Consider the following 23685-nt stretch of genomic DNA (forward strand, 5'->3'; position numbering starts at 1 on the left):
CTATGGCCACCCGGAGTCCAATCTCAAAATTTATTATTATTATTTTATATGATTTTACAGTTTGATCCAGGTTTGTGTTTGATTTTAATTTTACTATCTTGGTATGGTACGCAAATTAAAGAAGAGTCTCTCATAAGTTATTATAAACAATAAGTAAGTACCTGTCCCTGACGACTCATTGCTTGCGAAGTCTTCTGATGCTGAATCACTTTCCTCAGACGGTCTACAAAAGCAGCCTGGTCATTAGGAATGAACCCAAGGTAAGCTCTCTTTTCAGCTGTGTACAGTAGGATCAGCACCTTGATGTCACAGGCTGAGGTTGAAAGACTGGTGAAGTGTACACATCCAGCCTGCCACAAACAATAACAACATCTTACTGGTCATCTACACACACAGCTTGTTTCATTCTATGCTGTCAAAGAGAAAAGATCCAAGCCGGGTTTATACAAAGCCAGTTGGTGAGACAGTTGTATTTGCCAATTGTCATCACGTGATTGCGGGATTGTCGGAAGCCAGTTATCCTGCTCGTTTTCCTCAATCTAATCCCGGAGACAACTGTATTTTAGGCCAATTCTGAGGGTAGTTGGCGAGGCAAGTGCTTACTTATTTAGTACTAGGCTAAATAAGTTTGACACAAGAGTACTTACAAAGCCTGAACTCATGACTTTGGTGAGTGACTCGAGTGCTTCACAAGGTTGTGGATGGAACAGAACAGATTTGGAGTTTTTGAGGTAAGCTCCTCCAATGTTGCCTATGAGTTGCTTGGGCATCAACTGCATGATCAGCTTCTGAGGCCAAGAATCTGCTTTCCTGAGGAGATAAAAATCTAGATTACAAACATTTAGTCGTTGACAAAAAGGTATCATGAATATATTTTGTTCAGTTGGCTTTCTCTTTTATTATATTATAATGGTGTCTGTTTGGTAAAAAATATTATCTTTTTATTTTATACAAGACCATCATTATTCATTATCATTTATAAAAAATTCAAATTTGAAAAAAATAATCAAAATTTTTGTTGTGGCACTAAGTTGGTTATCAACAACACAAAATTGGTGCAAGGGTTGCATAAAGGAATTTTCTATTGTATCACTAGGCACAAGCAATGAATTTTGCCGGTTGAAACTTACAGCTCAGGTTCACCATCCTTGGAATGGGCAGAGACCTGACATGGCACATGCCTGGTGTTCTTCTGTGCGTCATTCGGTGTTTTTGATTTTTCAATCCACTCCAGCACACCCTGCCAGATAGTGTGTCTCTCTCTGCCGGCCTGAACATAACACAGCACACATGTGAATGTCAACATCTAATGGGCAGACTTTGCTAACACACACAGCTGGTTCATGCAACTAGGGTTCCTAATGAAAACAATACTTACAAATAGGGTAGTAAGGATAGGACACGCTTAGCTCTTATGTTGCCTCTAGGCATTATTCAGAAGGCTGGTTCTAAATTTTGCTTTTAAAATTTATGCTGAGCAAAGTAGAAGATTTGTTGTGTTGTGATTCATAATGCAAATAAAAGCCACTAAAATCGGGGTTTCTCTATGAAACTTCAAAATTCCCTGTTTTCCCAAGGATTTTAGGTCTGTGGCTACTAAATTACCACTAAAATCTCCGCTATAACTTTAGACTTATATCTACCACTATAATGGCTATTACCATTATAATCATACTTGAGAATTAAGACTGCACTCCTTCAACAAGTTTTCCTTCAACAATGGTAGGTATAACTTGCAACCTGTTGTAGTTTTAAGATGTGTTTAACGCTGACTTATTTTTACTTTGGTTACCACTAAGCTTAAGAACTGTAAAAAAGATCAAATGTTATAAAATCTTATTTTGTTGTTCTAATTACCTCTTCAGTAAATTTTCCAGAACACTTAAGTTCATTATTACACTTCGCTTGTTTGTAATAAACCAGCTTCAAAGATCTGACTGTTTGTACCTGTGGTTGTGGGGGAGGCTGCTGTGGCTGAGCAGGTGTAGGTGGAGCCTGAGCTGGGCTGGTCAGTTGAGTACCTGGTGACGGGGCCCCCATCATACGGGGACTTTGGCTCATCTGCTGGTCTACAAAATAGAGCTCATCTTCTAGACACAAACACATAACACACCGATATACACACAACATTCACCATGCAACTACAAGTACAATACTGTAGAAGAGCAACACCAAAGTAGTCTTGAATATCCGACTCAAACCGGCAGCAGAAAGGTGGATTAGAACTAAAAATAACCAAAAACCCATTGTAAACATTAAGTCAATAAATTAATAACGTTAGACCAAGAGATTAAGGTTCTCTAACAAAAGATAAAGAATTCCAATGGCGTCGATAAACACAAAATAAACTGAAGTAAAGACCACTAATGTTACCTTATATTACAAGGTGTGTTTTTTTTAACGCAACCCAAATTACAAGTACCATAAGATTCTGTTTAACGATAAAACAAGCTCACATTTTGGTATCCCTGATAATTCTTTATTTCATATTCAATCATCTGATATGCATTGTTGCATAGTTTTCTATCACTTTCAGTGTTTTTTGGAATTTATTGTGAATAAGTCTGAACTTGGCATTTTCACAAGTTCTATTTGAACATAATAAATTATCACTAAACCTCATATATAACTCGAAAGATGCATATTAGCTGATCGGCAAGTCTGGACTTCGTTCAGGGCTTTCACCGAACAAAGAAATTTTACTTTCGGACTTGTGTAAAAAACGAAATTGTGACATCCTGGTCATGCAAGAGACTCATAGAAGTATAACGGACCATAGGCCAAAAATTAATGGCATGAAACTTATTCTAGAGAGACCACATGGACAATACGGTAGTGCAATATTTACAAAGCCAGATTTAACGATCCTTTCTGTGGCATTGACTTGTAATAGCGACATAGAAATTCTGACAGTGGAACTCCAGTCCTGTACAGTAACGTCCATCTACAAACCACCAAATGTGCCTTTCCGTTTTGCTGAACCTGCAAATTTTAGAGCAAAGAGGATTAAGTTTGTAATTGGAGATTTCAACTGCCACAGTACGACATGGGGCTACAGCCAAACTGATGAGAATGGAGAAGAACTTGAGTCCTGGGCTGAAAGAAACGATCTAAAGATCATACATGATCCAAAGTTGCCAGCATCTTTTAACAGTGGAAGGTGGAGGAAGGGGTACAATCCAGACAACATCTTTGTGAGTGACCTTGTTGCACAGCAAACAGTAAAGCTAGTTGAAGACCCTTTCCCTCGGACACAGCACAGAGCGATTACCTTTCTTGCCACCGCTGTGGTGAGCCCCCAATCTGTTCCTTTCAAAAGACGTTTTAATTTCAAAAAAGCTAGATGGGACCTATTTACTGAAGAGCTAGACATGGGCGTTGCTAATCTGCCAAAGGGTTGGAAGGCATATGAAGATTTTGTAGCGCTTGTCAAGAGAATATCCAGGAAACACATCCCGAGAGGGTGCCGTAGGGAATATATTTCTGGCCTGACAGGGGACTCTCGTCCCATCTTAGAGCGGTATAAAGAGCTTTATAATGAAGACCCTTTTTCTGACGATACATTTGAGGCGGGCGAGGAACTGCTTGCAACCCTGACCGAGTCAAGAAAGGAAAGATGGAGCAATTTGATAGGGGCACTAGACATGAAGCAAAACAGCAGGCGTGCCTGGAAACTGCTAAAAAATCTCAGTAACGACCCAACTGCACCGAAGAACCCGCTGACAAATGTTACGCCGGATCAGATTGCACATCAGCTGCTCCTTAATGGGAAACAGCCGCTGGAGAAACCAAAAGAATGGCCTTCCCCAAGGTAGCGTACTGGCCCCTTTGCTGTATAATATTTACACTAATGATCAGCCTATACAGCGTAATACTAAGCAGTTCATCTATGCTGACGATACAGCGGTAGCAGCTCAAGAGCATACATTTGAGGAGGTGGAGAATACGTTGACAAAAACTCTGGAAAAACTTGGAAGCTACTATGATGAGAACCATCTTAAGCCTAACCCAACCAAAACCCAGGTATGCGCTTTCCACCTACGGAACAGAGAGGCAAAAAGAAAGTTAAGGGTACTGTGGAGAGGGCAAGAACTCGAACATAATGACTATCCTCAATATCTAGGTGTGAAGCTGGACAGAGCATTGACTTTTAAACAACACTGCCTTGCTACTAGGCAAAAAGTAATATCATTCGGAAACTTACCAACACATCCTGGGGAGCACAACCACAGGTGCTGCGCACTTCTGCTCTTGCTCTTAGCTTCTCAGCAGCAGAGTACGCAGCACCAGTGTGGAGAAACTCTGCCCATGCAAAGCAGGTAAACATAGCCATCAACAAAACTGCAAGGATCGTGTCAGGATGCTTAAAACCAACCCCAGTGGACAGTATATACCCTCTCATTGGGGTAGCTCCACCATATATAAGGAGAAACGTGGCAGCCGCAGTAGAACTACAGAAGCAAGTGACCGACCACCGTCATCCACTATATGGGCATCAACAGCAGCCCTCTAGACTCAGGTCAAGAAAGAGTTTCCTCAAAACCACTGAGATACATTCAGTAACACCGGAAGTATTAAGGCTTCAGCTATGGAGGCAGGAGGCTCAACAGCCACCAGTAGAACTCAGAGAGGAACTCCCTGCAGGCTGTCACCTGCCTTACCCCACATGGAGGACCCTAAATAGATTGCGAAGTGGGGTCTCGAGGTGCAAAGTAAACCTCATGAGGTGGGGGTACTATGAAGGAGAACCAAACTGCACATGTGGGGCCCCTCAGGACCATGAACACCTACTAGTTTGTCCAGATATGGGCAGAACATGCACCTGGCTCGATCTTAAGGAGGCAAATGACGAAGCCATATATGTGGCAGATTATTGGAAAAATAATATCTAATTGAGCTGGTGTTTTTATCCGGACACGGAAAGTAAGTAAGTAAGCTGATCGGCAATGAAGTAAAGAAAATAGGGATACCATGATATGAGCTGCTTTTGTCGTTGCTATGTTTGAACATTGTTTAAATTGCGGCTGACTTTTAACTTGTTTTTATTATTGTTTTTGTTTCTAGTTTTTTACTCATGAATAAGTTCAGTTCTATTTTATTAAACTAAAAATAAATAAAATAGAACTGAGGAATAGAATAAAATAGAACCATAGGAAATAAATATTTACCTAATAATTTATGTATTTACTTCAAACATAACAGTTGTTAAAAAGTGTCTCTTGGTGGTTGAAATCCTATATACTCATCCTCCCAACATAAGTCTAGGGTTCACATAAGAGATGCAAGTGAGACAAGTTATCTGAGTAGCAATCTAAAATATTAAATAATCTCAGGAACTTTTGAATGCCGGTGTCTGAAGAAGCACTAACAGAGTACAGGAGACACCCATCAATGTGTACAGTCATGCCATATAGAAATCACACATAGTTTCTTGGTACTCAATTGTCTGCAAGGAGAGTTGGATAATCAAGACTCTATTATACAAGAAAACAAACAGTTTACAGAAGCAAGTTGACTAATATGATTACATGTTTTTGTTTTGTGTAGATTAAGAATATTAAAGTCAGAAATTATACTTGTACATTTAACTACTCTGGCCAGAACTTACAGCAGTAGGTTAGATAATCATTAGCTTACAGTTAATACTCGCTGGTTTCAACTGAAGTGTAAGACTGTTATAATCCAAGTAATGTGTTCCCTTTACCTTTACCTGAGTCAAACTTAGCGGAATGTTGTGTGAGGAGGAGGTTTTGAGTTGTCTGTTAAATATATTGTTGCAAAAATAAAAAAGTGGGATTGTTTTTAACATTATCTGATTGGTTGATAAAACATCTGTAGTCATGTAAATGTACAGTATGTGTACATGAAGATTACTAGTACATAAGCTTTTTATGGATTGTGTGATTGTGAAGAGAGCCCAAAATAAACATGGCGACGAAAATGAACAAAAACTATCCAAAAAGCCAAAAATCAATGGAAACAAAATTGTATTTGATAATTGATTATTTAAACATTATGTTTGTTATGTTAAAGTTGAAATTTAAAAGAATCTAAACACGTCAGAAACAGTGTAATATATTAAAATATGTATAGATGTGTTTTTAACTATGGATACATAAAATGTATTGAAAAACAATTTTAATGTTATGTTAAATTCCTACCTCATCTATTACAAATTAGACTATTGTCAAATGCAAGATATTGTTAACCATGCAACTCTAACTACTAATGTTTTTCAACTGAATACCACAGAGAGGGTTAAACACCCCTGTTTTGTTACTATAAAAATAAGAAAATCAAGAACTTTCAGCCTCATGTCTTTGAATCAATTGTTACTCACTCTTCTACTATTTTGTTTAGGTTTAGAATACATTGAACAAATCAATATTCAAAAAAAGGTTTATCCTGGTCCATTCAGGAATTTTATAATTTTTGGCTGTTTTTTACTTTACTAAACCAGACCAATCAGTTCTAACAAGGAAATATAAACTAAATTGTACTTTTTTTTAACTAATAGATCTGGAAACCTCTAATAATCAGGAGTTAAAAGAGAGTAAAGTAAAAGTGTGAAATTGTAGGAACTATTATGTTGTATAGGTTTTCAGGTAACATCCCCAAATTTTATTTTACATTCAAGGTTGCAAGTAAACAAAACAAAAGTTTAATTTTGGAAGTTAAGATGGCTGAATCAATGGGTGTTTCTATTGATTAGGCCTAAGTGGACTTGATAAGATCATCTCCTGTAAATAGAAAATCTAATTTATGTATGTTGTCCATCATGCATTGAAAAACAGTTCAACAAATCACAGTGAAAATTGGGGATCGGGGCTCTTACAACATATAAAATCTTAACATTTTGTGGATTAATAGTATTGATTCATTGATTGTTCTTTGTTTGCAAAGTAAATATTTACACTTTTCAAACCCTTTTAGTTTTTGACTATAGTAGAACCCCTCATATTAGGCCATCACAGGACTGAGACTGGCCGGGTACCAATCTGCCCGGATAAACCAACCTATTATGAAAATTATAATTGATATATCATAATAATGTGTAATCAATAATTGTAGTCAAAAGTAGTGTTCAAGTCTCTCTTGGGATTTATGTTGAATAGTAAAACCATAAGAAATATTAGTATCAAAAAGTGGGAAAGGTAATTAACATGGCAATAAGCCTACTATGAGTTAGGATTGCATCAACTGATGTTAAATAAAGATGGAGTTAAAACATAACTCACAATAAATTTTCCTTGAAGGTTATTTGGCCTTATAGTCCATAATTTTCCAATAATATTTTTATGAAATGAAACAATTACTGGAAATAATAACAAACAGTTTAGAGGTTAGGCCTACTAGCCCAACTGAGTAGAGAACTCGGTAAAATGTACAAACAGATAAACCGTGAGGGCGCTTGACTAGCACATCCTAGTGCAATGGGTAGCCATGAGCTTCCGAGAATTGGACAGATAAACCAAGGACCGGTAAAACTGAGGCTAGGTATCAGGGGTTCTACTGTACCACACATACAAAAAAAAAACCTGGATACTAAAGGATATATTTCCTAACATAACTGGCAATTGTTTTCTGAACTTTATCTTTATCACAGTATGAGATATCCATACAAGTATGAGTTATAGCTAGGCTCCCTTTTACAACTGTTTTGAATTTTCTATTTTATTTAACATGGGGTTTGCTTTAATGGGGTGTGATTAAAAGAAGTTTTACTGTGGAATATTTTGTAGTGGGTGTTTAACTTGAAGCTACTAGTTTTGCTACAGAGTGGTACTGACTGGAGAACTGAGGGTTGACAGCCATGGTGGGGGGTTGTGTGAGTTGTGCTATGAGAGCACTGCCTTGCTGTGCAGTGTTGGTGTACGGGGCTCTGTTCTGAGGAGGCATCATAGGCCACCGTGCCCTGGCCTGGGGCAGCATGTAGCCGGGGGGGAAGGGGGCAGCACCACGGGCGGGGGCTACTGTCTGAGCGGCTGGGGCGGCCTGGGCAGCGGGCGAGGGCTGCGACTGAGCTGCTGGACTCTGCTGGCTACCCAACATCACCTAAACACCAAACCAGATACTAAGTATCAGCTGTTAATGGATTTCATATATCTAACTTCATGTTATTGTAACAATTTTTTTTCAAATTCCTACCTCATTTTAAACAATTTTTTATAATATCATTAGAAAATCAACCTCAGTTTAGCAAAATTGCTCTTAGAAAATCTTTATATAACAAATTACTAGGGATGGTCAAGTCTCGAAATTTCGGGAAATTTTCGGGAAATTTTAAATCTCGTTACACGAGACGAGATTTCTTTTTGGCCGAGATTTTTATCGAGACGAGAATAAAAAAAAAAAAAAATTAAATTAAAAAACGCCTGCAGAAAAGCAATGCAATACCCGCAATACAGGAGCGTGTTGTAGTTGCGTTTCCTTTGCGAAGGCGTTCTTATTTAATTAATTCTTTAAATGTAAATATTACTTTAATTATTTAAATAATATTACTTTAATAACATTTGAGAAGTTTTGTTAAGTGTAAGCAATGTGAGGAATGTTTTATTACTATAAAAAGTCAAAACAAGTAACTATTTTATAAAAATTAATATTGCTTTTATTTTATTATTTATTTTATTTTAGGATAAGTTGAACTCTATCCTAACTGATATCACTATGTTTTCTAATCGTAGGCATTTTTAATAAGTTAGGCGTGATTAATAAAAAAATGTTATGCTGATGTTTTTTAATAAAATATTGTAAATATTCTTGCCTATTATCATTATTTTTGTATTTAAACAGTCATCTAACAATGTTACAAAATCAGGAAAAAATTTTGAACGTGTATTTCCCGTTGTGTATGAGAAGGGAAATCCCGTCTCGATCTCGTCTCGAAATTTTATGAGAAATAAAAAATCTCGTCTCGTCTCGTCTCGAACTAAAAATCCAATCTCGTCCATCCCTACAAATTACTATGACGATACTTATTTATAATGGACATATCTACAGTAATGAACTAATATAATACTACTAATATGAGTCGTAGCACTCCAATAAGCATTGCTAGCTGAGTGAATTCAATATTTAGTTTTGTAAGGACTAGTTTGTCAATTGAACACAGATTTAATCCTATCAGTATCCTAAATGTTTTGTACACAAAGTTTGTATGCTACAAGTACACACAAAATATTTTGGGCAGGGTAAATCATTAACAGTAAAACAATATTTGGAGTTGAGTGGCAATTATTTAGAACAGCTACTTCTATGACGTTAACTCTAGCAATTTAACTCATATCACTCCCATCTCAAAATATTTTGTGTCTAATACACTCTTATTCATGACCAATACTAATTTAAACTTGAGTTAAATTTCACATTCAATCAAATTTCAATAAAAAATAAAGAAATAAAAATATATAAAATAAAAAATTATATTCACTTTCACTTTAAAAGTTGAATTAGGCCTACCTTGAGATCAATAAAGAATATTATAAAATTATCTAAGGTTAAACATTACAAGATAATTTGTTTCAATAGACATGATTTAGCACCTGAGATGAATTGATGACTATAATGTAATAATACAATTACCTTGTCACAGCTGTGAAGTACCCATATATACAGCCGTTTTGGCATTAATATAGGCATGCCGAAACGGCTGTAATATACGGAAACTTCAGAGCTGTGTCAAGGTAATTGTATTATTATATTACAGTTAATAATTTTTTTATCTGTATATTTTTTGTTTAGCTGAATGAATGGTCTACATGTACACTGTATACCTGACATAACTCACAAGGATGGTCTGAATTACATTTCTCGTCCATCAAAATCAATCCAACAACCAGAAAAGAGCAACAACCATCTTAACTGAGATACAAAACCCTTTATCTTTCAGACAGATAACATTTTACTTACTCAACCAACCTATAAATCTTTCAATAAATAACCAACCAATTAATCTGAACAAATTAGGTATATCTTATTTATTAACATTCAACTCTACAACAATGAATTATGTTAGTTGCTAGATTTGATTTTGACATGTAATAACTAGGAGAAATAAAAGACTATTGGAAATAATCGCCAAATAAATAATAATCACACTACCCAAGTTCTAGAGGAAAATCTGGTACTACTTCACAATTGTAAAAATTCACAATTTATGACAACAAGTAAGTATTTACAAAGAATTAAAATCCCATTTAAACAATTTACTAAATGAGAAATTACAATTATAATGTTTTATTTTACTGCATTGAGGATATCTAGACATTCATTCAGGTTAGGTTTGGAGAGAAAGGGCTAATTGCCTGAGAATAGGTGTGAGAAAGGATAGGATAAGCAGGCTTACCTTAGGAAATGTAGGCATCCCACTTCAATACACAGAACACAGAAGAAAACACAAACAAAATAAACACTGGATATTTCAAGGCCACTGGCCCCTTTCTCAACATGGAGAGTCACATTAGATATTTAGTGTTTTTCACTGGTAAGGAAGCAGTGTTGCCAACACACTATGAACTTACAAATGAATATTTACAGGTTAATGAGTCATTGATTTTATTTACACTTAGTCTAAGCCTGCTTTTTAGGTGTGGAAGGGGAAAAGGAAAATGTTAGGCCTATCTGAGATTGAGGTTTGGGGGCTCCCTGGATTTTGTGAACCATTGATAAGAGAGTTCCCATCTCCTTAGTTGTGATGGGTTATATTATTATAGTAGAGGGGTGGTTATTGAAGATAGGCGGTCCAGAACCACCCCTCTACCACCAAATACCATATTGGTAACAATAGACGTCACCTCCCTATACACAAACATCCCTCATGTACATGTCCTAGCTGCTATAGAACATTTCCTGGACCAAAGGCCTAACAAAACGTCTCCGAGTACAGCTTTTTTAGTTAATTTAGCAAAATTTTTTTCTAGAAAAAAATAACTTTCAATTTGAAGGCACAAATTTCCTACAAATAAAGGGTACTGCAATGGGCACTAGAATGGCCCCATCATATGCCAATTTATTCATGGGCCGCCTTGAACAATCATTCCTGAAAACACAAAAAACCCAACCCACCTGCTGGTTTCGTTTCATTGACGATATCTTCATGATCTGGACAAATTCAGAGGAGGCTCTGACTAAATTTCTGAATGACCTCTCCAATTTCAGTCCCCTCCAATTCACCCACACTACGTCCACCGCAGAAATAACTTTCGTGGATGTAAATTTAAAATTACAGAATGGTGTAATCGAAACTGGAATTCATATTAAGCCGACCAACCACCTGCAATACCTTCACTTCAATAGCTGCCATCCTACTAACACTAAACGGTCAATTCCTTACAGCCAAGCCATGTGAGCCAAAAGAATTTGCTCCTCTGACATAGAACTGGAAAAGTTCAATAGCAAAATGAAAAACTCCCTTACTAAAAGAGGTTATCCGGCCAATCTGGTTGAAAACCAGACCCGTCTTGCTCAATCAGAAACCACCAACTTTAGGCCTACTCAAAAAAGAAACTCCCAACAAAACCTGCAGCTTATCACGACCTATCGCCACGGCCTCCAATCCTTAAACACAATTTTAAAAGACTGTTTCAAAATCCTCAGAGCGTCCCCACACACCAAATACTTCTTGGAAAAACCTCCCACAACTACATTCCGACAACCAGCCAATTTAAAAAAGTTGTTAGTTCACCCTGAACAATCAAAACCTAACAAAGACTAAGATAAACCCATAGAAGGCTCATTCCCATGTGACATGGCAAGATGCAAAACCTGCCACTTTAATAGGCCCAGCACAACATTTACAAGCACATCAATAGGGAGAAACCTTCAAAATTAAAAGACACAATATATGCTCCACAAAAAATGTTGAATATCAACTTCAATGCAACCATTGCCCATCTCAATACATTGGACTTATCACCACCAGTTTTAGAACAAGAATGAATAATCATAGGACAGACATAAAAAACAACCATCCAGAAAAACCAGTGCCTATTCATGCTGCCAGCCACAATATGCAAGATTTAAACAGTTGTTTCAATTCAAAAATAATAAGATCTTTCCCTCCCACCTGTAACCCATCACAACTAAGGAGATGGGAACTCTCTTATCAATGGTTCACAAAATCCAGGGAGCCCCCAAACCTCAATCTCAGATAGGCCTAACATTTTCCTTTTCCCCTTCCACACCTAAAAGCAGGCTTAGACTAAGTGTAAATAGAATCAATGACTCATTAACCTGTAAATGTTCATTTGTAAATTCATAGTGTGTTGGCAACACTGCTTCCTTACCAGTGAAAAACACTAAATATCTAATATGACTCTCCATGTTGAGAAAGGGGCCAGTGGCCTTGAAATATCCAGTGTTTATTTTGTTTGTGTTTTCTTCTGTGTTCTGTAGTGAATGAAGTGGGATGCCTACATTTCTTAAGGTAAGCCTGCTTATCCTATCCTTTCTCACACCTATTCTATAGACATTCATTCATTCATGTTTGTTGAAGGAGCAAAAAACACCCCGACTGCAACCCGGTACCTATAACTAAACATAACCCGGGCCCCATAGTGTCGGCCAGAGCTTACGCACCAACCTTAACACATCATGACTTAAGGCCTTCAAGCTCACCGGCTGCCAAAGCAACCCTTCGGAAAGAGGGTTACCCCTCAATCCTAACCAGGGATACCGGTTACTTGGTCGCACGGAGACTCCAATGGGTTCCACCAAGGCCGAAACCCCCGAAGGACCATAATGGAGTGCCCTGAACGCAACACAGTGCAAGCAAGACTCGGGACCTACCCAATCCCTGACAGGCCGAAACCTGCCATCAAAGCCAGGAAGAAGGGGACCCCAACCACCTATTTGCACCACTACCCGATCGAGGCCTACCCATTCACTGGGAAACCAGGGATAACCAGGGCGATAGATCCTCAGATACCCCCAGCGGGCTTGATCCCAGCACCCGATCTACTTCGTTTGCCCATCTAGCCCAACATCACTGCCAGGCCATCAGGGTTTCCCAAAAGGAGGCAGGTATAGAAGTGGGACCCACCCGGATGAACCTATCCACCAAAGGTGGCGACACCCTTAACTCAATTGAGGTTCCAGGGAGAACCCCCCAAACTCTAGATAACCATACCCTCTGGGCTCAGAGACAGAGATAGGTAATGGAGTGTGACCACCAGCCGTTACCCTCACACTGTGGAAAGTTCCGTTCCCCTAGAGTGTCCCCGTGAGCTTACGGGTACTCGCCCGATTTCACCTCCCAGGAAAAGGCTACTTCCAAAGTCGAGGATTTGCCACACAAAACGTTGGTTGCACACAACAAGTGGGCCGAAACCCATAGAACCATAGCCACAGGTAGATGGGAGATTGATGACACACTACCACCTCTCCGAGAGCTAAACACCCCACCATCCTGGATGGAGGAATGTCACTGGGCGCTTCCCCTAAGGGTCTGAATAAGATTGAAGCTAATATAATGTATTGGACAGTCTTGAACATTGAAGAGATTTTATCAACAGTTGACAACTCTAGGGGAAAGATGGGGAGAGGAAGACATGGCGTCAGTTTAGTTTAGACATACATTTTGTACCCGCCGCCGTGTAGTAATGACAGTTGTATGGCCACGCATTTTATAGTTTTTTGTTTGTGTTTATGTGTATGTGCTACATGTTTTTCAAGACTTGTGACGACCTCCTTCGATTCATAGATTTAACGTCTAGTTTGACAATGACCAGGTTGAAGCCGGTCGCCTCATAGTCGACTACAGGATCACGTGATGAAAAAAAGGTTAAAAGGTTAGTTATCTAGATCCAAAAAATCTTTCTTTCCAAAAAAAGGGAAGCATATAAATGACCGATTTACTTACCGGAGGAGTGGTCTGGGCAGGTTTGAAGATGGGCTGGGGCTGCTGAGGACTGTTTATATTGGGGAGGGGGGAAGACATGGACTGAATTGGCAGACTGGCATGAGGAGCAGGTGGAACTGGCCCTGGACTGATGGGTCTCTCCTTCAAACTACAACAAAAATAACATGACAATGTCTGTAGAAGGGCTGGGACTGCTGAGGACTGTTTATGTTGGGGAGGGCGGAAGACATGGGCTGTAGTGGCAGAGTGGCATGAGCATGCAGGTGGAACTGGCCCTGGACTGATGGGTCTCTCCTTCAAACTACAACAAAAATAACATGACAATGTCTGTAGAAGGGCTGGGACTGCTGAGGACTGTTTATGTTGGGGAGGGCGGAAGACATGGGCTGTAGTGGCAGAGTGGCATGAGCAGGCAGGTAGAACTGGCCCTGGACTGATGGGTCTCTCCTTCAAACTACAACAAAAATAACATGACAATGTCTGTAGAAGGGCTGGGACTGCTGAGGACTGTTTATGTTGGGGAGGGCGGAAGACATGGGCTGTAGTGGCAGAGTGGCATGAGCAGGCAGGTAGAACTGGCCCTGGACTGATGGGTCTCTCCTTCAAACTACAACAAAAATAACATGACAATGTCTGTAGAAGGGCTGGGACTGCTGAGGACTGTTTATGTTGGGTAGGGCGGAAGACATGGGCTGTAGTGGCAGAGTGGCATGAGCAGGCAGGTAGAACTGGCCCTGGACTGATGGGTCTCTCCTTCAAACTACAACAAAAATAACATGACAATGTCTGTAGAAGGGCTGGGACTGCTGAGGACTGTTTATATTGGGGAGGGGGAAGACATGGACTGAATTGGCAGACTGGCATGAGGAGCAGGTGGAACTGGCCCTGGACTGATGGGTCTCTCCTTCAAACTACAACAAAAATAACATGACAATGTCTGTAGAAGGGCTGGGACTGCTGAGGACTGTTTATGTTGGGGAGGGCGGAAGACATGGGCTGTAGTGGCAGAGTGGCATGAGCAGGCAGGTAGAACTGGCCCTGGACTGATGGGTCTCTCCTTCAAACTACAACAAAAATAACATGACAATGTCTGTAGAAGGGCTGGGACTGCTGAGGACTGTTTATATTGGGGAGGGGGAAGACATGGACTGAATTGGCAGACTGGCATGAGGAGCAGGTGGAACTGGCCCTGGACTGATGGGTCTCTCCTTCAAACTACAACAAAAATAACATGACAATGTCTGTAGAAGGGCTGGGGCTGCTGAGGACTGTTTATATTGGGGAGGGGGAAGACATGGACTGAATTGGCAGACTGGCATGAGGAGCAGGTGGAACTGGCCCTGGACTGATGGGTCTCTCCTTCAAACTACAACAAAAATAACATGACAATGTCTGTAGAAGGGCTGGGGCTGCTGAGGACTGTTTGGGGAGGGGGGAAGACATGAACTGTGGTGGCAGAGTGGCATGAGCATGCAGGTGGAACTGGCCCTGGACTGATGGGTCTCTCCTTCAAACTACAACAAAAATAACATGACAATGTCTGTAGAAGGGCTGGGACTGCTGAGGACTGTTTGGGGAGGGGGGAAGACATGAACTGTGGTGGCAGAGTGGCATGAGCATGCAGGTGGAACTGGCCCTGGACTAGTGGGCCTCTCCTTCAAACTACAACAAAAATGGTGCTATTTATTTTGTATAGGGTGAAGTAGTAAATTGTTTGATTGCTCGTTTTTAGGACTGTCATTTTAAAGATTACAAAAATGTACTTAACCAAACAAGAATATACAAGGATATAGTGTATTATAACTTTACCTTTACTTTTAAGTTTTCTTTCATGTTATTTATGTAGGCTAATGTTCTATCAAGATTTTTTCCATTGTGTATCCAACCAGTTGACTATCATTAATTAACGTGGCCAAGGTTGGACTTACCTGTAACCTTTGAGTAACACAAGGTGACGAGGATCTTTGGCGTAGTTCTTAGTTTGACTCGGCAGATCTCCTCCTGCCTTCTCATACAACTTGAACAGAGCAGGGATCTTACGGGGAGACAAAATGGAGAGGTGAATGTTCCGCTGAAAATATAATCTGTTATTGTCAGCTCACAAAGTGAGGAACACATAGAAAAAAAATAACAGAATAAAACTAGCCAGTATGAAGTATGTATGCTCTAAACAAATTATTATCATCAAGATTATTGTCTCACACTAAACTTAAAATCTACAAAACTATCATAAGACCTGTTTTAATTTATGGAGCTGAAACCTGGGTTATGGATAAAAACACAGATAAAAACTAATTACTTTTGAAAACAAAGACCTGCGCAATATCTTTGGCCTTACTAAAGAAGGAGACGTATGGAGAATTGAACGTAATCAGGAACCCAGACCTGTTGTTTAACGAGCCTGATATAATTGCAGAGGCTAAAAGCAGCAGGCTTCGCTGGACGGGCCACATCATTAGAAGAGAGGAAACAAGCACATTATATCAAATATGGAAAAGTGATCCACTGGAAAGAAGACCATGAGGGAGACAGAATAAACGCTGGACGGATGAAGTAAAGAAAGATATGGCGAGTATGGTAGTCAATGAAGATACAGCAAGAGACGGGACGACGTGGAGTGTGACTGGGACAGGTGGCGTCGTCCTGTAATCCAGCTACTAGGAGGTCACGAATTGTGGATATTTATAGGCATGCACTGTGGATGCGATACTCCCTGGTGTGGATTAACGTCCGCACGAGTGAGTACTACAACTATCCGCAGTACTATCCTGATAATTAGACCAATTCGTATATACCAAGGCAAAAATGTGGTTCAGATTCCACTATAAACTGTAGGTCCCTTACTTGCCATTAGCTGTATGGGCTATTAATTACAGCTGTGTCTAAGGAATGTCGGCCTTAGTCACTAACAAGACTACAAGATCGCGCCACTCATCCTACACTCATCTCCATTCATACTTGGCTTAAAATACCTACTTTGTATGGTCGCCATTTCATTGAAAAGTATTAAAAGTGTTGGTGAGGCCCAGTACACTTGGGATACAAATGGACATGGGAGTAAGTAAGTAGTAAGTAAATATAAATCATAGAAGATACAATATCGGGAAGTTCTTTTGCAAATGCATTTGTTAGTTCAATCTGGCAAATATTCATGTAAATCTTGTTAAAATGCGAGATAGGTAAACTGCTCAGCTATAGCTAATATTTTCATTAATTTTTAAGAGTTGTTAGCCTCCGGATTACGTTTGAATATTTATAATGGTTTAAATACCTGCATTCAGTAATCCAATATGCTGCTTGTGACAACTATAGATTCGGTTCACAAGGAACCATCTTCAGGCCGTACAAGGCGTCGTTATTCACTTCCATATATGAAGGTCGTCATTTAATAAATAAGTACATAGAACACGAACACAAGAAAACGCACATTGATACAAACATTTAACATTAAAAAGACCGAGTACTCGGGAACACGAGACAGGTGACGTGACTGGGTGGAAGTTTAGCTCGAACTGGTGGTCAGTGGTCAACTGGTATGACGTCAGCCATTGTCTCCTTATCACTGCCGGCTCGCATTCATTCCTTCTCTCCTCCTCCCCCATCCAGTATTTTGATTGCGGTGTTATAAATGGAATTCAATTGGAATGAGAGTTTGTCATTTAAAAAATTTTGACCGTCTGTTTTGACTGCCTTGTATATTTCAAGATACAAGGCAGTCAAAACAGACGGTCAAAATTTTTTAAATGACAAACTCTCATTCCAATTGAATTCCATTTATAACACCGCAATCAAAATACTGGATGGGGGAGGAGGAGAGAAGGAATGAATGCGAGCCGGCAGTGATAAGGAGACAATGGCTGACGTCATACCAGTTGACCACTGACCACCAGTTCGAGCTAAACTTCCACCCGGTCGCGTCACCTGTCTCGTGTTCCCGAGTACTCGGTCTTTTTAATGTTAAATGTTTGTATCAATGTGCGTTTTCTTGTGTTCGTGTTCTATGTACTTATTTATTAAATGACGACCTTCATATATGGAAGTGAATAACGACGCCTTGTACGGCCTGAAGATGGTTCCTTGTGAACCGAATCTATAGTTGCCACAAGCAGCATATTGGATTACTGAATGCAGGTATTTAAACCATTATAAATTTTCATTAAAATTGAAATGTGATATTTCTTAATGAAACAATAATGGGAACTTCAGCTTTCTGATCTTTATGTGATGTTTTCTTTAATGGAAATTGCTATACTGAGAGCTATACACTTTTTTTATATTAGCGCCAGTGTGTACTTCATTGAGACCATTCCTCACAGAACCTACTCACAGAGTATTTCCACATGTTTTCTTCATTAAATTTACCATTATCCATGTCAATTTATCCAAATGTTTACTGTTTGTTATGATAGAGTATTACTCGTTTTAGAAAGCCTTAGTATCTTTTGTCCAGTCCAAATTCAAAACTATTTTACATTCGGCAGCTAAACTGTATATCAAATTTGAAAATTGGAAAAATTTTGAGACTAAACTTGCCTTTGATCAAAATCATTAACTTTTCACTGAGTAGGCCTACTCTGACCTAGTGGTGATGGTTGATCAGTGCCTTCAGTGAACAGGTAACTAGTGGGAAGTGTTTACTCTATGAACAGAGAATCTCTTAAATAATCTGCTAAGCAAAACTATTGAATTGACATATTACCAATTTTACCCAATTTTGTAACATCTATAATATTAAAACGAAACAGAGTTTTTTTATTTCACGATTCTGAATCAACCACTGGACGGATTTTCATGATTTTTGTGTTGAAAGAAAGATAATTTTGAGAACTAGGGAATGTCGAAGCCATAATTTCAGTTTAGGGTCCCAGTTTTTTAGAAATTAAGTTTAAATTTTTAAAAAGTCTAGCAGCCGACGCTAAGATTCTAAACTAGCTTTTGGCATAAAATAATTTGCTTAACATAACAGCTGTAAACATTCAGCTTTTGTGTCACAAATTCAGCATTTGGATAAAAATGTAAAGACATACTTAGGGTTCACTTATTTATACTATGTGTAATGCTAATCATTGATACGTTCAATTCTTCTGTAAGAGGATGACAGATTAATTAAATATACATAGTAAAATACTAGGATGTTCAAGTTATTTTTTAAAGAAATCTTTGTAATCTTTGATTTGTTTTATAGCAATATAATTTGTTTTAACCAAGAGCTGGTTAAATATAAAATATGGAACTATGAGGTTATTTTATTTACTCTTATTTTGTCATTGATTATAGGAAATAAGTAAGATTAGTAGAGATAACTAGACCACAGTTAGTTTAGATAGTTCAGTTAGTTTGTAGAATAGTTTAGACCAAAATTAATTAAACCACAGTACAAATCGAGGCTCTGTACACGAGTCTTAATAAAAAAAGGATAAATGCAAATTATTTTACTGCTCCACTTTTCAAGGAAAGATTAGAAAAATAACAATGTTTACATGTTTTAATTCTTCATGGTAGCTTTTTGTTTACAATTAATGTTTGTCTGCTTTAACTTTGTTTGGATTAGGCCCGGAAATATTGATGTCATAAAAAGAAGATCAAGAATAATCAGGAATCACGATTTTAAATTACCACCACAACCTCAGCCGGGTTTTATACAAAGATAATCAGATGGATGACATAGATTGAACACAACGTCAACATTGACCTAGGATACTGCAATTAGACAAACCATCTTTTTTATGAAATCATGTTCAGTTGTGGTTACGTTTGGGGGTGCCTATATCAGCGCCCACAAACGTGAAAATATAACTTTTATTTCAACTATGAATATATTGTAGTTTAAATTAACTAATATGGGAATATACTGTGTACATTTATTCAATGAGGGTGGGTAATTATCAAGGATAGAACTGATAACGGTATGGATAATAAACATTGACAATTAATTACGTCATTAGCCTTACTAGCGTGTTTACTTTTTATATTCCTGCTACATGTGACCAGTTCTTTTTTTTCAAATGAATGTTATTTGAACCAAACAGCTGTTTCAAAACAAACTGTTATTGATTTTACTTTTCTTTGTTTACACTTATTTATTTAGCAATTAATGCAGTGAAATTGATATAAAGGATACGTGTGACGATTAGTTTTGATGTTAGGACACCAAAGTTAAATTATGTGTACTGTGAATTTTATTGGATATTATCGTTTTATTTTAGGTCGTTTCTATTCAGACCTACTGGAAATTGTGTATAGTAGTTGTATTGTGGTGATAATAATTATGGAAGAGGCAGGTATGCTATGGAAGGTGGTATTGTTGACTAGGTCTATACACTTCTCAATTGACTATTACTCTCTCTACTGTAGGCTACTTATAATCAGTGTGCGTCTGTGCGAATCGACTGCAAATCTCACTTCAACGCTTTTCACATTATAAAAATTGCAGAATTGCTGTTTTATTGTAAAATTATCGGATTTAAAATGCATATTGTATAGGCCTATGATGGAATAAAAACATATTTGGTCACACAACATTTGTTTACAAAAGGATTTTTCACACTGCATGAAACTTTGTCTCTATATGTGTAAACTAGCTGATCTGAATTGTACACGGTTTTAACTGACTACTGAATTCCCGTACGTAGGACGGGCTAACACCTCGTCTATATATAAAGCCAAAAGTACCCGTGAACTTTTGAGAAAACTACAAGTCACACCCCCATAAACCATATACTTAAAATGTTCGTCATGACGAGAAACCTTGCGCAAAATTATGCATTATGTCATAAATTGCCCTTTAAGGTCGTAATTCCTTTCTAAAGGGAACTTTTCATATACCTAATGTTAAAAATACCTCAGCTGTACTTATTTGTTTGTTATGCTTTCAATTTATTACCTTATTAAAATCTGGTGTGATTATTTGTTTCTTTTACTGTATTTTGTTTATTTCAGGTTAACTTAACCAATCAATAGTTTTATTAATACTTATGATGTCAAACGGGGCGAAGCCCGTGGGTAACAGCTAGTTACATCTAAATATTAAATGCATAAATAGTTACCTCGTTTAGTACCCCAGCTAGTTGTTCAACATTGAGTCCATCAAACACAGGGGTTTCTCTGACAGGCATCATGTAGGGAGGTGAGTTACACACCAAGATGCAATGTTTCTGAGGTGAAGCATTCACATCTCGCTTGGGCTGCAGATCCTCAAAACACAACAGAGCTGTAGCCAGCCCCTCGGCAATGTTGGCATGTGACTCACCCTTGCCTCCTACAAACCTACAGAGATAAAGTACAAATCAAATAATTATTTGGCAAAGAATAGAGTTCTAAATAAATCTCAGTAAAATGTGTAAAATGGATTGATGACTTATTGATGAAGATAAACTTTAGCAATTACAAAAGAGAAATAGACAATAATCCTTGTGTGTCCACATTTACTGAACAATGGTCCTCCAGAGGTGATGGTTGTGGACCAAACAATGGTCCTGAAGAGTTAAGACTTTCTAATCATAATTAAGTCTAAAATATCACTTATCTTGAAATTGCAATCATGAATCTATATAAAGGCAGACTATTGTTCAAAATCACGTTCCTTATATACTTACTCCATTCCGATTTTCTCAAGCATCATGAGCACTTTCTGAGGACTGGTGTATGGGCCATATGTGTCACTGCTAAGGTTAGGTAGGCAGTCAGCTGCCTGATACGTGACAATCCCATAAAGTGTGTTTGTACTCTGAAACATTGCAAATTGAAATTTTTAATTAAGAAACTTACAACACGGTATGCATATAAGATATTTAACAATCAAAGAAGTAACCACAGTAATCTTCTGCACTTGGGTATCTTACCCATTGAACACAGCTTAGAATTCATTTATAATACTTCAATTTATAATACTCATTTATAATATCATTTATATTTCATTTCATTTATATTTCATTTATAATACTTTATTGGGCGTTTATTTATTGACGGCAAATACCATTTTACAATAACGTTAGAAATTGGTAAACAATCAATATATTAATACGCGAGCAGTTTTCTTTTCACAGTCATAACTAGATAACGGCTGGACGGATTTTAACGTTTGATGTGTCAAGTTAAAGGTATTTTTTCGTAGATGTGTAAATATGTCTCAGAATGTTAAGAAATGGCATCACTTAAGTACAGTTGAGGGCTAAAATTTGGGAACAGTGGCGCTATCTGTCGTAATTAAATCAAACTTAATTCACTCTGTTTACAACTAGAAACATATGGACACGGTTAAATAGTTCTTAAGGTTAATCACAGACTGCAGGACTTATTACTTCCAGAGCAAAGCCTTACAGTTCGGTATGATGAAGTGAATGTATAAAAGTGCTCATTCGCAATGCATTCATGGGTATTACCTTACCATTTTATCATGTAATTTACAATGTGTATCATTATTTCTTTGTAGTGTTGTTTGGTTTAGCTCTTTCGTGTTTTATTTAAATTTTAAATTAAATGCCACCTAAGACAAAGAACTTCGAGTGGCCGGAAGAAACGCGAATAGAGATCTACGAATATAGATTTATATATATATACGTTCGTGAACACGATAACTTGAGTAATTTTTGTCCGATTTTGATGAAATTTGGTTTAAAGGTGTAAGGCAGGATAAACTTGAATGAGTTCGCAAACCAGCATGATCGGACCATTGGTACGGGGTTTTACGGGGGGTTTTATGGGATAATAGGCTAAATGATTTTTCTCATTTTTGACCCTCAAAACAAAAAATTCCCAATTCCTCTTTAGACCTTTTTAAAGAGCTTAAAAAAAAATTGTATATCAAAGTGTTTTTGTACTGTTATTGGAAACGGAAAAAGTTAACAAAATTTAAATTTAAAATTCCCATGGTATTCTTATGGAGAATATTGTAAAATGTTGTAGTTTGCTTGATTACGGATATGTTTTGATCAAACTTGGCAAATTTATTTATTTAATGCTACTTCCCTATAGGGAAATTCGCTAAAACGGTGAATATTATGTTATTTGCGTCTTAACCCTCTGAGTGTTAAGCGTCGCGAAAACAACGCACAACACACCTGCCGTGTAGTTATGCGTCGCTTTTGCGACTCACAAACATCGTTTATGGCGAAGGCTCTGGGACTGACTGAATCAGATTGAACTGGATCGAGATTGGTATTGTTGTTTTCGGCAAATTCTAAGCTTTCTCCTGATGCTTGTTTCTAAACACTTTTCATTTTAGTTACGATCATATTGTAGCAGACAGATGACGTGCGTATTTGTAAACAACTTGGTTAACCTCACAACGATGACATTGTGTTTTATTACGTTTATCATTGTTTTAGTGTTAAAAATAAAAAGTAGTGATATACGTGGTGCATTATAAGAAGATTTAAGTGATTTGGAAGGGCTGGTTGATGATCCTGAAGAAGTAGGAATTGATATTGATGTAAATTATCCGCCAGATTCCTAGCTATGCTGGCTATGCATTCTTAGCAAAACGCTAAATGTACGAAATATGTTTTTCACCCATAACTTATTTATTTACAAATTTACTTCCTTATATTGCTATATTTTTGGAATCCTCATAAAATTTAGAACAAAGTGACTATTTTAAAATATTTGTAGACCTATAAGTTATAAAAATTTATTGAGCACAAATATAAATTTTTTCATTTATTTGATCCTTTCTGAGAAATGTTAACCTCACGAAAATTGTTGAAATTTTTTTTTGTAATGTTAGCGAATTTCCCATATAGGGAATAAGCTATTACCGTAGTACTCATGGTAAGACCTGGACCCGAGACCGATCTAATTTTTCATTTTGAGGTCCCTAGAGGCCAAAA

General features: G+C 37.8%; 1 protein-coding gene across 1 annotated transcript in view; it reads right to left on the minus strand.

The window, feature by feature from the left end:
- The window catches only part of LOC128984240 (mediator of RNA polymerase II transcription subunit 25-like), a 42641-nt gene that overhangs the window by 8700 nt on the left and 10256 nt on the right, over window positions 1–23685 (minus strand). The window contains exons 3-13 of the mRNA XM_054403541.1: window positions 21454–21584; window positions 20905–21124; window positions 15787–15929; window positions 15241–15372; window positions 14743–14922; window positions 13859–14618; window positions 7791–8055; window positions 1948–2090; window positions 1131–1270; window positions 648–810; window positions 162–350 (exon numbers count right to left, since the gene is read on the minus strand). Of these exons, the coding sequence (XP_054259516.1) occupies window positions 162–350; window positions 648–810; window positions 1131–1270; window positions 1948–2090; window positions 7791–8055; window positions 13859–14618; window positions 14743–14922; window positions 15241–15372; window positions 15787–15929; window positions 20905–21124; window positions 21454–21584 (2466 nt within the window). The remainder of the gene's footprint in view (window positions 1–161; window positions 351–647; window positions 811–1130; window positions 1271–1947; window positions 2091–7790; window positions 8056–13858; window positions 14619–14742; window positions 14923–15240; window positions 15373–15786; window positions 15930–20904; window positions 21125–21453; window positions 21585–23685) is intronic.

Source organism: Macrosteles quadrilineatus, unplaced genomic scaffold (genome assembly GCF_028750875.1).
Source record: "Macrosteles quadrilineatus isolate MER2022 unplaced genomic scaffold, UCM_ALF_1.0 Scaffold_2__2_contigs__length_208266976, whole genome shotgun sequence".
In the NCBI taxonomy this organism is placed as follows: Eukaryota; Metazoa; Arthropoda; class Insecta; order Hemiptera; family Cicadellidae; genus Macrosteles; species Macrosteles quadrilineatus.